This window comes from Cottoperca gobio, chromosome 1, assembly GCF_900634415.1.
Source record: "Cottoperca gobio chromosome 1, fCotGob3.1, whole genome shotgun sequence".
NCBI classification, from domain to species: Eukaryota; Metazoa; Chordata; class Actinopteri; order Perciformes; family Bovichtidae; genus Cottoperca; species Cottoperca gobio.
Window position 1 is genome coordinate 16,615,482 of NC_041355.1, and position 16,474 is coordinate 16,631,955.

The window sequence follows — 16,474 nt, forward strand, 5'->3', positions numbered from 1 at the left end:
TTATCCATTGTACTGCATTTGGGTCCTCACCTTCACCAAACTGTGACAGTACAATCCGACCAAATATGGACCCAGCAGTGCTTGACGACAAGGATTATCTGAGTCTTTATGTCGAGATAATATGTATTTTGCGGGAATGGAAAGAGGCCGCATGTGGAAGGGACTAGTAGGCCCTTATTCAAGAGGCCCGCAGGGAGGTAGCAAAGAAGCCCTGGTTGAGGAGTCTTCTGCCTGAGGTACCTTGCCGATCGGTCTGCCTTTCCATCAGCTCGGCAGACCGCCGTCTCCCTGCCGCCTCTGCATTTCCCCGACCGTCTACTTTCCGCCTCTGCAGACCCCGGCCATCTACCTACCGCCTCTGCAGACCCCGGCCATCCCCCTGCCGCCTCTGCAGACCCCAGCCCTCTCCCTGCCGCCTCTGCAGACCCCCGGCCGTCTCCAGCTGTTCCCCAGCTGCCCCTCGAGGCCCTAGTCCCTGTTCCTGCTGTTGGGCCGTGACCATCCCCTGTTTCTGCTGCCGGGCCGCGACAGCCCCCTGTTCCTGCTGCCGGGCCACGACAGCCCCCCGTTTCTGCTGCGGATCCTCCTGCTCCAGCCCCTGACCCATTTCTGGGTACTCGTCTGGCCTTCGGGGGGTCTCTGAGTGTCCAGAGGGCTTCCAGGCTTCTGAGGAGGAGATCTGGCCGTTCAGACCGCCATAATGTCGGTTCTCAGAAACCAGTTCCCGCTGTCGGGCCTCGAAAGAACCCAGTTCCCGCTGCCGGACCTCCACAGACTCCAGTTTCCGCAGACTCCAGTTACAGCTGCCGGACCTCCGCAGACTCCAGTTCCCGCTGCCGGACCTCCGCAGACTCCAGTTCCCGCTGCCGGACCTCCGCAGACTCCAGTTCCCGCTGCCGGACCGCCGCAGACTCCAGTTCCCGCTGCCGGACCTCCGCAGACTCCAGTTCCCGCTGCCGGACCTCCGCAGACTCCAGTTCCCGCTGCCGGACCTCTTCAGACTCCAGTTCCCGCTGCCGGACCTCCTCAGACTCCAGTTCCCTCTGCCGGACCTCCGCAGACTCCAGTTCCCGCTGCCGGACCTCCGCAGATTCCAGTTCCCGCTGCCGGACCTCCGCAGACCCCCCTGCCGGACCTCCACAGACTCTAGTTCCCGCTGCCGGATCTCTGCTGACATCCGCCCCAGCTGTTCCCCAGCTGTCCCTCGATACCCCAGTCCCTCTTGCTCCCTCTGTCCCTCGATACCCCAGTCCCTGGGCTCCCTCTGTCCCTCGATACCCCAGTCCCTGTGCTCCCTCTGTCCCTCGAGACACCAGACCCTGTGCTCCCTCTGTCCCTCGAGACCCCAGCCCTTGTGCTCCCTCTGTCCCTCGATACCCCAGCCCCTGTGCTCCCTCTGTCCCTCGATACCCCAGACCCTGGGCTCCCTCTGTCCCTCGAGACCCCAGCCCCTGTGCTCCCTCTGTCCCTCGATACCCCAGCCCCTGTGCTCCCATCTCTTCCCGAGACCCCTGTGCTCCCATCTCTTCCCGAGACCCCTGTGCTCCCATCTCTTCCTGATACCCCTTCGCTCCCCTTGACTCCCGAGACCCACGTGTTCCCCTTGACTCCCGAGACCCCCGTGTCCCCGTTGACGCTCGAGATCCCCATGTTCCCCTCCGACTGTCGAGACCCCAGTGACTCCGTCGGCCTTTCAGCCTGGCCTCCCGAGCGACTACTCCGTCGGCCTTCAGGCCGGCCTATCCGCCCGGCCTATCCGCCCGCATCCTGCCGGCCTCCGCACCGGCCTCCGCGCCAGCCTCCGCCCCGGCCTCCGCTCCGGCTTCCTGAGCGGCTCTGCCCGCATCCTGCCCGCATCCTGCCCGGCCTCCCCACCGGCCTCCTGATTGGCCCCAGCTGCATCCAGCCCAGGCTCTCCGACCACCTCGCCGTCCTCCAGAGCGGTCTCCTGCCCCGCCTCCTGCGGCCCTTAGACCCTCCTCCGGCGCGCCTCCACCCACCCTGTTGGATTTTTGGGACGTCTGGGACGTCATGATCTTGGTTTCTGTTTCCTGTTTTATTTTGAAATGTTCCCTTCCCCTTGTGTCATGTCTGGTATTACTTCCTGCCCTTGTGTTTTCTGCCTTTCTCCCCAAGTGTGTCTCGTTTCCTCATTTAGTGTCTGTGTATATATCCCTGTCTGTCTCAGTGTTCTTTGTTGGATTGTGATTCATGTTACGTGTTTGTTACCTGCCCATGTCTGCCCGTATCTACCTGTTCGTGTCCTGCTCAGCCTGTTCGTGTCCTGCTCGTCCCCTGATTGGTTTTGTTACTTTGTATTTCTGTATGTTTATTAGCTTTTGTTAATAAAGCTCTCTTTTTGGTTAAAATCATTATCCATTGTACTGCATTTTGGTCCTCACCTTCACTGAACCGTGACAGAATAATTACATAATAGCTGTAGCGGCATATTATTTAATTAGTTAAAACGACACTACACCCCATTACATTATACGATTTTATTACTCGTCCAACCAATTAAGGCAGACTTTTCTATTGCATTTTGTTATTCTGCAAACATAATTCAATTCTTACAAACACTTAATATAATATACTTTAATATAATGTACTGATACAAACTATGATGAGACATTACAGTGATAACGCTCTTTTCAGTGACTTCTGATGTTTCTTTGGTGTTTTAAAACGAGTCCTCTACATATTTTGATTTCTTTAAAGCAATATTTCTGAATATTCTCCGACTTTACTTTCAGTTACTCACTAACATCCCAAATTCAGTGACAGAAAACCAAGACAGTTGTACTTTAGGACTCCTTAGAAATGTGTTTTATCAGCCACTTATCACTGTTGGCTCACTGGTCAATACAATACAGACACATGGAGTATTCTTACAAAGCAGGATAACACTCTGCAGACTGAAATCAATGAAATCAATGTCTCCATGTACTGCAGCTTGACACACTTCAAAAGTATTGCAAAGTCACAAAGTCAAGCTTTGGTACTTTTCACCACTATATTTCCTACAACTTGTGTTGGAATCGCACAATTCATGAAATTAAATTACAAAAAAAACATTATGGCAGTGAAACGCTGCATACTTGACAAGCACATGTTGGACAATGTTTGAATAGGAGAAGGGGTAAATGGCAAGTTAGGGGTTAAAGGTTGAAAGTGGTTGTATGAAAAAGCGACAGACGAGGGGAGAGAGAGATTGTTCACAGGGGAGAAAGTGGGACTGCTCATCATGGATTTCTCACCCGGGGTTCTGATCCTGTGCTCTCTGTTATGTTCAGGTAATGAATCTGATTCACTTTGAGAGTAACGGCTTTTCATTTATTTCTTTAAAAAATGTGCATGAGGTTTGTAGAGATGTATATTATTTCTGAACTTTTAAAGGGTCACAAACTGTTGCTCACACGGTTCTAAAAGAAAAGTATAAACATCAACAGTATTGTCCTTTTCAAAGCAATGTCCTGATAACTGCGGATAATCCACAGACCTCACTGTCAACTGTTTTCATTGGAGCCACTTTCTACTTAAGAAAGTAGTCCCGATGGAAACATGTTTTGTTGATTATCCAGAGTAATGAGGACATTTCTGGAAACACACTTTGCTGATGATTTTTTCCATGATTTGAGCACCACCACAAACAAGGTGGAAACGTCAACATCTGGGGAAATCAAACCAAAACAATCTGCATGGCTACCATTTCTTTGTAATTTGGGTAAACCAACCCTTTAATAAAGTAAGATAAAAGTTTTTATCAAGTGAAAATATCTTAATATTCCACAACAAATGTATTTAGTTTCTGTGGATTTTTTCTTTTTTTTATATGTCATCAAAAGCACTTCTGTTCAAACTGCGTATTTACTCAGCATGTTTGCTTTGGGATGGTTTGTGTTTACACTGTATTTTACCCAGACATAGCCATCTAAAGGTTCACAGAGTTGCATTGTGCATGCTTGTGTGTGCGTGTGTGTGTGTGTGTGTGTGTGTGTGTGTGTGTGTGTGTGTGTGTGTGTGTGTGTGTGTGTGTGTGGTATCACCCGTTATCTCTTTCTGTGCAGTGTCTAGTCAGGCTCCTGTCGTCTCAGTGGAGCCCCGGGCTGCTACTGTGCGCCAAGGGGAGACTGTCAGCTTTAGATGCCAGGTGGGTAGCGGTGCACCGCCAATCCAACTGCAGTGGAAGAGAGCCAATAACAAAGCATTACCAGGTCAGGAGTAATAACATGTATACGCACTGATCACACCAATATCACCATCTGTGCGGTTTCACTGAATTCTACTTTCTCCTTCTAGACAATGCTAAGACAGGTCCTGATGGCTCTGTGTTGACAGTTGCGAACGCCCGACCCGAAAACCAGGGCCAGTACCGTTGCTTGGCAGCCAACCCTGCAGGCCGCAGCACGGCCTCGGCCGTGCTCAACGTCAAACGTGAGCTATTGTTCACGGTTTAGTTAAGCCTGCAACTTTACTGTTCACTCCCACCAATCTCACAGCGGCCTTTCCAGTCGCAACAGGCAGCTGTTTTGCGGGTTATGAGACTAAGAGCACAGACACACAGAAGGCCCCACCAGCTTGCCTACATAGAAATTGATGTTACAGATTTTTCCTTTTTTGTTGTTGTTGTTTTGTATCTGTTTGTAGAATTTGTGTCTAGTCATTTTGTGTCTTTCTTGGTCCTTCTCTGTCTCTTTGTGGTAATTCTGTGTCTTGTTGCAGTTGTTTTGTGCCTCTTTGTAGTACTTTTAAAATCGTTTTGTGGTTCTTTATTGTTGTTTTGCCCCTTTTTGGCATCTCTTCCTGGTCAGTACGTTCCTCTTCAAGTGACATTTTGCAGGTGAAGGCCATGGGGGCCCCTGTTTGGGCCCCTGGGCCTGTGTTCGGTAGGCTCGTTCAGTAATTCATCCATGTATCTTTTTAGAGAAAAAGCTGTACACTTTCTGCTCAGCACCAAACAGCATAGAGACAAAGTTAGCGACTATAGCTGGCAAACATAGTGGAGCATTTAGCTTCAAGAGTTCATAGAGACCAAAGACAAAGCATAAAGAGAGTGAATATTGGACTTACGTTCCCCAGGTGGACAATACCAAGAGTCCCTAACTGCTGCATGTGTACATAAACAACATACCATCTTAAAAGGTGATGATGTCAGCATTGTGTTCACAAAATCAGCAGGTTTAATGCGTCAGTCATGTCTCTCTCTGTCAGATGCTCCTCAAGTCCGGCTGACACCAGCCGAGCCCCTGCGGGTCAGGTTGGGTGAACCTGTGTCAGTAGAGTGTCGTGCCACAGGGAGGCCCCGCCCCATACTGACCTGGAAACGCCAAGGATCCACCCTGCAGCTGGTTACCAAGGAGACAAATGATGTCAACACTATACAGGTGAAATATGAACACAATTAATACTTTCATTTACTTCTGCAATTTAAGATGACAAATAGACCATAATAACCTATTTTCTCAGTGGCCTGCAGTGCATCCAGAGGACTCAGGAGTTTATATTTGCCAGGCTAAAAACAGTGAGGGGATGGCGGAGGTCAAAGTTGAGGTCATTGTTAAGGGGCAGCTGGGAGCGCCAGTGGCTTCAGTGGGCGCTACAGAAATGACAGTGGTGGAGGGACACACAATCACAATGGCGTGTCAGGCCAGTGGTAAGATGTTTATATGCTTGTGTGTCACTATCCCTTAGTGCTGCTCTCACTTCTCATTTTTCACTTCATCCTCTCTTCCTCTTCCTCCTTCCAGGTTCCCCTCTTCCTGTCATCACCTGGTCTAAGCTGCGAGCTCCGTTGCCATGGAAACACACAATGGCTGGTGGAATATTGACGCTGACCAGCGTGGGGCGCCAAGATTCAGGACAATACATCTGTAATGCAACCAACATGCATGGCTACAGTGAGGCGTACACGCAGATGGAGGTGGAGAGTGAGTGGACAGCGTAGCTGATGAACACAGATACTACAGATCCAGACTGTCAGTGCTCATGATAACAGTACTTGTCTTCTCCTTCATGCAGGTCCTCCGTACGCCACCAGCCTGCCCGACCAGGTGAGGCTGCAGCCCGGAGATGCCCTGAGCGTGCAGTGCCTCGCCCACGGCTCTCATCCCATTCAGTTCGAGTGGAGCCGGGGCAGCAGGGCGGGCCTGCCTCCAGGAGCAGAGTCCACAAAGGATGGGAAGCTGCTCATAGCTCACGTTAAACTGAGCGACAGCGGAACGTACAAATGTGTGGCCACCAACCACATCGGCTCCAGTGAGGCGCTGGTCAAAGTCATCATAAAAGGTGAGCTATTGTTTGGGTTGAGACCATTCAAAATAAGAGATCTGACTTTGTCCTGTTTTGTTCTTGTTTCTTTATCTTTTTCTTTTTTTTACAGCTTAATCCATTGTGGTCACATGTCTGATTGACAAACAATGCAACTATTACAACTTCTTCAAACCGTGATTGTTGACATCAAGATGGTCAAACAGCCAATACTGAGAAAACAGAGAAAATTATATTTAATAGATTCATATATTTTCACATGAAAGATATCAATGCTGCTTAAACTTTTGGTTTTATTGTGCATATGGGGTTAAGTTTGTACTTTTATAGAAAACCAGAAAGCCATTGTTGCGCCTGTCTCATACTTCCTTTGCGAAAGCTTTTCTCTGACGTCCTCCAGTATGTGTGTGGGAGTTTCTTCTGCTGGAATGCCTCTGCACCCTGTCTGCCTTCCTTCATGTCATCTGACAAGTCAACGCTGTCCAAAAGGGAAAGGAGGACACAAAACAATGAAAAACCTGATCTAATATTAAAGCCCTTATTATGTCATTAAATATATAAAACAAAACAATAAAGACCAAGTTACAAGAAGTTTCATTAATTTCAATGAAAAATTAGGTTTTCATGGAAATGTTTTACAACATTGTTGTCTGAAGTGTATACGAATCAGAGACCTCACGAAAAGTACCAGGAGGGACGGTGGGTCAGAAGAGTGGAACAGTTTAATTTTGGCTAAAAAAAGGATAGTTCTTCTTTCTTTTTTTCTCATGCCAGATTTTTATTATATCACACAAATAGACACAATTATCCTAGAAATACAGCTGTTTTGTGTACCATGGTTCATAAAGCTTTGTTGTATTGTGTGCTGAAGACATCAGTATCTCAGGGAATATGTTTCCCATTATAATCAGTTTTTAAAAAAGGATCAAAATCGATGCAGCAGAAGCAGAGATATTGTCTTTTTTCATTCGACTAAGTTTTCTTCTTTGTCAAACCAGGCCCTTGCTCAACAAAACCTGTTGTGGGGGATTTAGGGTGTGTTATGCGAGTAATAGTGAATGTAGCCTGGAGCTGCAAGCCTCAGGCAGAGATGAAGTGCAGGCTGCAGAGGTCTCGTAAGCTCCCTTCTCTCTAGCTGCACACCCCCAGATTCTTTTCATTTTCAGACTTGTAGTTTTAAGTCCCAGCCGACGCTGACTTCACACAGCTCCCCCTGGAGCAACTAAAAGGATTTATACAACTGTTGTCACATATGCAGTAGTACTCCCCAAGGCCTGTAAAGAGACTTTGATGTGGAGTTCCCCCTTAACCTTCAGGCTACCAGGACGCACAATTATGTCAGTTCTGAGAAAACGCAGAATATACTTGGATCTTTTTATTTATTTATTATTTATTTATTATTTATTTAATTATTTATTATTTTTTTATGAGTGATCAGTGAATGTGCGCATGGGTAGCTATTAAGATATTTAAAGTATTTTGTACCAGTGTGCCCCTTATATATTATTGTGCAAACATTAGAGGGGAAGGGCGTCCAGCAGCCTGCCTCCCCAGTCCACTCATTTTCTTAGTGACCATTATGTAAAACGTGTTGTCATTTTACCATGCCTTTATGTTTGATAGATTATACAACGGGTAGCTAATCTGAGCATTGCTTCAAAAAGTAATTTCTTTAACCACATGGTGGCAATATGTAGCTTTAAAAGACACACACACATTGCCTTCAGACCAAGAGCAATTTGAGTCTCCACACCCTTAACAACTGCAGGGACAGATGCAGTGCACAGTCAAGCTATTGTTTTCCAAATGACTACATGTAATGCCTCAGTTTAAAAAAAGCAAAAACACTTGGCTGATCATTGCAGCTCTCTGTGTAAATATGGACTGTAAACTCCTCTGGAACAGGCAAAGTTCAGTTTGATCAGACAAAATGACGCACTTATGGCCGTGTTGACAGAGTCAATTAAAAGCAGCCTTGACTAAATGAGCTGTTAGCTCGACGTTTAGGGTTTGTGGCTTTCAGCGAAGGCTGGAAAGAGAGCTATCATTTCCAAATCTGCTGCCAGGATGGAGCCTGTATCTGCTGTTTGTGATTGTGGCCTCCCTCATGCAACGCCCAACCTCGACGGAGAAACAGGCTTTACCCTTTACACTATATTCCTCCTCTCCATCTTTACAAGCATCTTCAAAGCTAGGGAGGAAACATCTGCCCTCTGTCACCTCACTACACCCCCTCACTTCACAGACAGACTGGGGGAGGGAGGGAAGATGAAGGGGACAAAATAAATGCACTACAGAGGATATTAGAGGAGGGAAATCTACATACATTTTAAATTTAGAATGATAAAGAGCTATTGGGCTTGAAAAGAGGGGAACATGTATCAGAGACAGAGAGGAAACTAATTCATTAGATCTGCTCCCCCCTCTCTCTCTCTGTATTCCTTTGTATACATATTAAATAGACATGGACATATGGTCTCTAATGGAGTCTGATATAAACAGTGAAGTTCATAGAAGTCCAGATGACATTCGAGAAAAAGGATGTGCACACGCAAACAGACCTGTTTGTCACAATTTCAGAAGCATTGCACTGGTTTATATTACAGTAATGTACACAACAGTGTTACATTTACTCTGAAACACACACTGCTTACGTTAGCCTTAAGAGGCGAGGAAAGAAAAATCAATCAGTCTTGTAGCACACGAGGAGAGTACAATAGTCCCAAATACTCATTTTGCTCTACGCCATATATTCCAATAGTAACTAAAATCTGTTGCGGTTTTATTGAATAAAGACCAGTCTGATGCCCCTGCAGTAATAATGTGGGAAAACCCGATCATTCAGGAAGGAACAAATGCGGAGAGAGCTTCCTCAGGAAGTGATCGGTGGAAGGGGGGCGCTTGTCAAGTCTGTTGCTATGGTTTCCACCTGGTAGACTCGCATAGGCTGTGGCGGGGCAGCGGTATGTAGAAACAACTGTTTCTTCAGGACAGAGGAAGGCAAGCTGAAGCTGTGTTAGGGAGCAGAGTTCCTGTATTGTGGTGGCTACAGAGCCAAGTTGACTGCCAGAGTGCACAATATCACACTCCGCCTAATGTCTGATCTTGACTTGTGCCAATGAAATGTTCCTGTTTCTAACAGGAAGCTGATCTTAACAAATAGTTTCATATCAATCTGCTGAAATGTTGTCATGCACAGGAAGATGAAGAGTCAGTGATGCCTCCTGAAAATACAGTTTAACTACTGACAGGAAGTGCTATGCCCCACGGGTCACTGGGGGACGAAATATATGCAGCATAGTATTATTTTTATGATCTGGATGAATAATATATGAAGTTGTCTAAAAGCCTTGACATATTACACAGTAATCTAGCAATAATGTAGTGGATCTCAACCTAGTTTAACTCTTCATGCCTTTACAATTCTTTAAAGAAGCACAAATCAATATTTTTATATTAACTGACTGTGTGTAGAGTGAAAAGAGTTACTCACAGTGACCAACCCACAAATGATTATCACCCGATTGCATATCCCGTCAGAGTGTGTTGGTTTTTATGGCCCACAGCTACTAATAAAGGATTTCTGATTCTGATGCTGTTTTGGTTCACGTTCACCGTAGTATGCAGCTGTTGTATATATAAAAAAGCACCAAACAGAAGACAAAGTTAGTAACTAGCTGGTGAACATAGTGGAGCATTTAGCAGAGTCACATATACATTTAGTACACATAGTTTGTGTATTTTCAATTGTTTTATAAATAGGTTTACTAGTAAAGATGCTGTGACCCTGATGAAGGCTGATACAAGTATAAGTGTGATGATTTGCATCCGAGATTGAGAGAAAACTGCAAGCCTTTACACTTCGCTGCGTCTGCGGTTTCTGTTCTCCGCTGTAAAAGGTGCATATTTTCACATTCTTTTCATCTGAGAGATGAAACCTGGCTTGACGCAGTGCTGGCAAGAGCTACTGGCCTCTGCCTGAGTCGTGTTTTTATAGTTTTAACAGGGAAGCAAATGGCAAACGGGGCTGTTAAAGCATTTAACAGGGGTTTGTGAAATCACAGGAGCAACCTTTTTCTGACAAAAACCTTGAAAACCAAGCGGTAACCTTTGTTCTTAAAAGTGAAGCCAATGCAGAAGTGCCTTAAACCTGCATTCTTTCTAATGGCCACTGGTTGCAAAAATAAATCCGATTGTATATTCTCACTTGATTTATTGTCTCTGTAAACATTTTCCTAATGAGTTTATAGTCTCAATCGCTAGTATCAAGTCTTCTCCAATAAAGCATGGTGTTCATTTAGTAAACTATGATTTGTGATTGATAAATTTGCTACTCCGGGTTTGTTCAAGCGTTTTGTTTTACTAAAAGACGCAATTTTTCCAGTGAGTATATTTTGTTTTAGGTATGTTTTTAGCGAGTCAAAATTAGGATTCCAATTAATATCACAGTTTTTGTAAATTACCAATGCACCTTGCCAATCAAGCTAGCTAGCTAGTACTAGCATTAGCTGGTAACGTAGCATTTTCTGTGCTAACGGTACCTTGCCCCACAGGTACCCTCGCTCTTTCCCATCCGCTTCCGCCTCTCGTCCAAATATGGTCACTTGGCATATGAATTCTTCAGTTATGGCCAAATACGTGTTTTGTGAGGTCACAGTGACCTTGACCGTTGACCACCAAAATATAATTAGTTAATCCTTGAGTCCAAGTGGAGAATTTTAAGAAATTCCCTCAAGGAGTGCCTGAGATATTGCATTCACGAGAATGGGACGGACGGACAGAAAACATAATGCGGAGGCATAAAAACCAAGATGGTGACGGCCAAAATGCCAAACTCGAGGCTTCAAGCCGTAGTCCACTAACCAATGGGTGATGTCACGTCACAATGACTACGTCCACTTCTCATATACAGTATATATTGAAAACCTTTCAGAACACATTCAGAATAAAGTCTTCTGGGATTCAGACTGACAAGTAGGGTCACTTACTCTGCCACAGATTGACTTCAGCAGACACCACACAATAAAACACAGATGTTCGACTTAGTGTGATGTGTTTTGTAAATGCTTTTAGACTCTCCTCAAACCATTTTTTTCTGATGATATTTAACAGATTTAATAGTAGGGTGGCTGTAGGTGGGGATAACACATAATAACAGCCCTGTTGTCGGTAGCATCTAGCGGTGGTTGACATTAAAACTACAGCCAGCTCCATCCGGCTGAAAAGACGCTGCTACATGTTGCCGAGCAGCACAAATACGAACCAGTGTCGGGTACATCCTTTGATCTCAATCTTTTCCTCTTCACTTGAAACTTTCACTACCCCGCTTTTCTTTCTGCATTACACAAGCTGTCACTTCTAAGTGTCATGAATCCATGACAGGTTGATCTTTCAGAAGCTTAATCACGACTGCATGTGTTAGTAGACCTTGCCTCCTTACCGCATGTAGTGTGTGTAGCGTCAGAAGGAAACCACTTGAGGTTAAGAAAAAGTTGAAGCATCACTTCTGGTTAAAAATACGCAATATAAAAGCAGACTGATCGAAAGCGAGTTTGGTACAACATGTACAGTACATCACATGTTTTAATTCTTCTACTTGTTAAATGCAACAACCTATTCTGTATATGAAGAAGTAAAACAGGAAGTGCTGCTCTAGGTACATAAATGTAGCAACATTACACAGATACTATAGAAGCAAAGCCTTTTCATTTATTCATATTTACTCTAATGGTTTTATGGAGTACTTTCATCACGTTTGTCTATTGTCTGTGTTGTTTGAAGAATGTGTGTCATGATGGATACCTTGTCTTTTTTTTACTGAAAACCAAATCTTCCTATGGATACAAATAAAATAACCTGATCCTCATGTTGTAAAAGTAGAAAGTAAAAGAAATCAGGCGCTCTTCAAGGATAGGGCAAGTTTGCAAGGAAGGATAAAAAAACAAAAACAACGGCTGTCCAGAATACTTTTAATGAAGCGCCTCGAATGCTTTTCAGACTAACAACCAGCACCATGCACCTCCATTGACAGTAAGCTGGATATTCATTGTTTTGTTTATTCTTACTCAAGTTTTATGTCGATAAAACAACAATGAAATAAAAATAAAATTCATTATTTTCTTTACAATTATTGTCCTTGCTATTATGGGGATATGCATGATTAAACAAATGTTTTTTCAGTGAGCAACCATTAATAAAAATGACATATGAAAACATTCTTAGAACTGACCATCTACAGTAATTACACTAGAAAAAGAAAAACAAGTGATGCTGAATAAACTCTGTACTTTTCCTCTATGACCAATAACCCGCACAATCTGCTACCCCGACGCTGTGATCTACTTCTTCTGGTTACACTCGTCCCTACTCTACTTTCATGAGGTATTTTTGCTTCACAACGTTCTATAACTAAGTTAGGAGTTGATGAATATGAAGTTGAGTTGAACATACAAGAGCAACGAGAAGTGATGACCAAAAAGCTGAAAAAAAGTGTTTGAAAAGGATGTGAGAGGGTGAGGAAAGAGGATGTGGCAATTGAATAAATGGCAACAGAGAAAAATAGTCTCTTCAGTCTTCTGCAGTTTCCTGCATCAGTGGAAATAAACTAACATGATGCCAGATTTGGTGAAAACCAGTGTAAAGCTCTTTTCCAAAGCTTGTGATTTGTCGGTCTCTGTGCCCGACTGAGTCTCGGGACGTAAACAGCAACTGCAACTGCAACTGTGTGATTAGGATCCATTTACTCTCCTCTGTTTCCATATGGAAAAACCCTGTTTGGGAGTGAGTGCCAGCAGCTTTTGGCACTGACATTTAGTCATCTCTCAGTATTATAAGTTTTATTCCACATTTGTAACTTTATATAGAAACTGTCTACGATAATATGCAACATGAAGCAACTTTTAAATGCAGTATGCCATGACTTCAAAGTAAAACTACATTTGTGGGCAGCTGGGGTGTTGCAAGAATCATATTTTACTGGGTAATTGTCTGTAGTTGACAACGACTGACTACTACTTCATGTATTGACGACCCGTTGGAGATCCATTCAAACTTTCCCCCGACCCAAGGCTGGGTCTTTCAAAAACAATGCTTTTAAATATTGTTCTCTTTGATGGTAAAGAATACACATTTGTGAATCTTTCAAACTTTTGAATCTGCCAGGTTTCACTGAGGAAACAAAAGACAGGCTGTTACAGAGCACAGCTTCAACATGGAACTTAATCAGCAATTATGAATGAAACTATGACATTAATTTAGCTCAAAAATGTATTTGTTTATGTGTTTTTTTATGAAATCTGCTGGACTTTCCCTGCTTCTCTGACGCTATATAAACAAACACCTCTGCTGGATATCTCTCTATCGCTCACACACATCAATGTCGTTTCGGCCTAATTAGTACACTGCAAAGCCATCCAGCTATCTAGTGTATGTGTTTTTGGATTAGTAGCTGTGGGTCATACATATTACTATTCCCCTGTGAATGCAGCGTGACTTCCCTTCAGCTTTGTGTGTGGCAATGCTCAAGTCACGCTCCAACCTTAAAACCTGATAAAACAAGAAACATGCAGTCATCAAGCTAAAAACAAAGCTGCTTTGTTTTATCTAGAAATGCTCATCCTTTGCGATTCTCATGTCGCTTTGTATAGTTTAGTTTAGTCATGTCGAAAGAGATGCAGTGTGAGTAAGTAAAGCAAAGAGGCTGTGATGTATGTTTTACCAACACTTTCACAGGTTTTGCTAATGCCCTCACACTCCTTGTTTAAATATATCTAAATTGTCAAGAATTCAAGGTAACATGGGGCGATTAAGTGATGTAGAAATGATCGTTTTCGGGGTGAAGTATTACTTTTATAGGAGTGATCCAGTAATTTAGTACCGGTATTTCACTTCTTCAAAACACACACACACACACGCACGCACACACACACACACACACACACACACACACACACACACACACACACACACACACACACACCTCCTATATGCCCCACTTCTTTCAAACTACACTGCTCCACTTCGTAACACATGTGTTCTGTGAAGAATTTTATGTGTTAAGGCCAGTGTGTCAGAGTGTGTCTCCGGAGCTGTGAGGTGGCTGTAACCTCACCCTCTATCTCGTGATCTAACACTTGTAAGCAGTACAGTGTAACCTCTTGTGACCTGATAAAGATTCACTCAAAAACACAAATGTAACAATAGATCTTACAATGATGTACTTCTAAAATCCTAACATATAAAGATGGACTTCCAAAACATACAGGTGTTTTCAAAGTTAAATCCGGTCACAGGAAGTTAGTCATGTTTCACAACATGTGTTACATGTCTGTGGTGTTGCAGGTTGCCAACAGATGGATACATTTAAATCAGCACAGTGAAAAGTCATTTAGTCCACTTGCGTACATATTAAGTCTGTATTGAAAGTATCAGTATAGGAAACGTTTTAATTCAGCTATTTTCATCAAAGTACGTCACACACACACTCATGCACACATGCAGTTTGCAAGTGACCCAGTCAGGGCTTAACCACATGTTCTCATATCTGTCTAATGATCACTGCAACTTGTTAGTCTTATAAATAACATTCTCCCTCTGACAGATTACATTTTTCCCATACTGTTTCTCCTTTTAGATGACGGATGGTCACAATGGGCAGACGTCCATTTAAGCATGTGGGATTAATGCTCACTGGCTGCAACCATGAGCGTACACACACACACACACACACACACACACACACACACACACACACACACACACACACACACACACACACACACACACACACACGCTGTATTAGGGAGATGCATCTGCTTTTATTCAGCCTTTTGTTTACCAGAGATGCTGATGGGACATGAACTTGTATTCTCTCATCCTCTTTCTGCCTACATGTGCGGGTGATTTGTCTGTCTCCATGTGTCTGCTCATTTGTCTCCGTATGTCTGCTCTGCTGTCTGCGCGAATATGATGAGAAATGATGACAGAGAGTCAAGAGGATGCTTAAGAAAACCAAGATAGAGCGACAATGAGAGAGTGAAGGGAGGAAAAGAGGTCATAACTAGCTTTTCTTTCCGTGTGAATGAGCTGAGAATTCACAACCAGCTTGTTGTGGAAAGTGCTGAAATAGAAATGGAAGAGAGTTGTTGACCACTTGCTTCCTATCCACCATCACTGTGTGCAACATGCCCATCAATATTCACTCTTACAAATGTTTTCCAATGACTCTGTACTCATATTACTGTTACTGTATTTTATTCTATTTAATTGTGTACTCGCCACTTTACTCTCTTGCTCTTTGCTGTAACAACGTAAAATGAGTCCCCATCGTGGGACAAATAAAGGATTTCTGATTCTGATTCTGATTATTTACAAATATTATGTGTACCACACACTTTTGAGTTTGACCTAAATGAATGCGTTTGACGTTGTTGTTTGCTGCACGGTAACAATGATTAAACACATCTGGAAATAGTATGACTACAAGTCTTCAACAACTACATTAAGTATGTAATGTTCTTACTCCACTCACCACTCACTCTCAGTTACCTACAGTAATATGCCCACACACACTTTATATCCCCCTCTCCTAACTCTTATTTACAGCTGCTGTGTTTCTTTGTTTTTCTGCCTTCTCGCATTAGAAGTAGAACAAAATTCAAATGAACGTTTGCCAAACCCTCTGCCGAACAGCAATGGCTCAATCACTGTTTAGTAACCTTAACCTACTGCATGGTAGGCCTGTCAAGCTTTGGATTTCTCCACATGTGGAAGCAGTGTGCATAATACTCCACATTTAAAGAGTTTGGACAGTGGTGTCTTATTTTGTAATCTTTCCAGAACCAAAACACAAGAGCAAAAGTGTTATAAGTGGAGCAAAGGGATCATTTATCTGCTCTAACTCGATACGCTCCTATCATTAGCATATTAAGCTAACTAGCTTACTACCATTAACTCAGTTGTTCCCAAACCTTCTGACAACCATACATTATTATTGTTGTATAAAAGCATATATAAAGTTATGAATTCATTATTTTACATTTATATTTTTTAAAGGTCATGCACATGGCGCTACAGAGTGATAAGAGTAATAACACGTGTTGCTAGTTTGCGCGGAGATGAATAGGCTACAGCTGTGCCTTGAGATTTCTATTTGCCTGTGGTGTGCCTTGGGCGCATAAGTTATAAAACCACTTCATTAACTAACTCC

General features: G+C 43.6%; 1 protein-coding gene across 1 annotated transcript; it reads left to right on the top strand.

Moving 5' to 3' along the window:
- The first annotated feature begins 700 nt into the window (after window positions 1–700).
- On the top strand, window positions 701–6,774 carry sid4 (secreted immunoglobulin domain 4). The gene is made up of 9 exons (XM_029430510.1): window positions 701–796; window positions 1,589–2,003; window positions 4,041–4,214; window positions 4,300–4,434; window positions 5,212–5,384; window positions 5,467–5,653; window positions 5,748–5,927; window positions 6,019–6,285; window positions 6,380–6,774. Exons 1-9 carry the CDS (start codon window positions 701–703, stop codon window positions 6,382–6,384), a joined length of 1,632 nt encoding a protein of 543 aa, XP_029286370.1. The 3' UTR covers window positions 6,385–6,774.
- Window positions 6,775–16,474: the final 9,700 nt, after the last annotated feature.

What these genes read in the sequence shown, in the direction of transcription:
- sid4 (XM_029430510.1), top strand. Translation starts at nt 701, where the DNA reads ATGTCGGTTCTCAGAAACCAGTTCCCGCTGTCGGGCCTCGAAAGAACC. An exon ending in GGCCGTGCTCAACGTCAAAC is followed by an intron (nt 4,435 to 5,211) that starts GTGAGCTATTGT and finishes TCTCTCTGTCAG; the next exon opens with ATGCTCCTCAAGTCCGGCTG. An exon ending in ATGATGTCAACACTATACAG is followed by an intron (nt 5,385 to 5,466) that starts GTGAAATATGAA and finishes CTATTTTCTCAG; the next exon opens with TGGCCTGCAGTGCATCCAGA.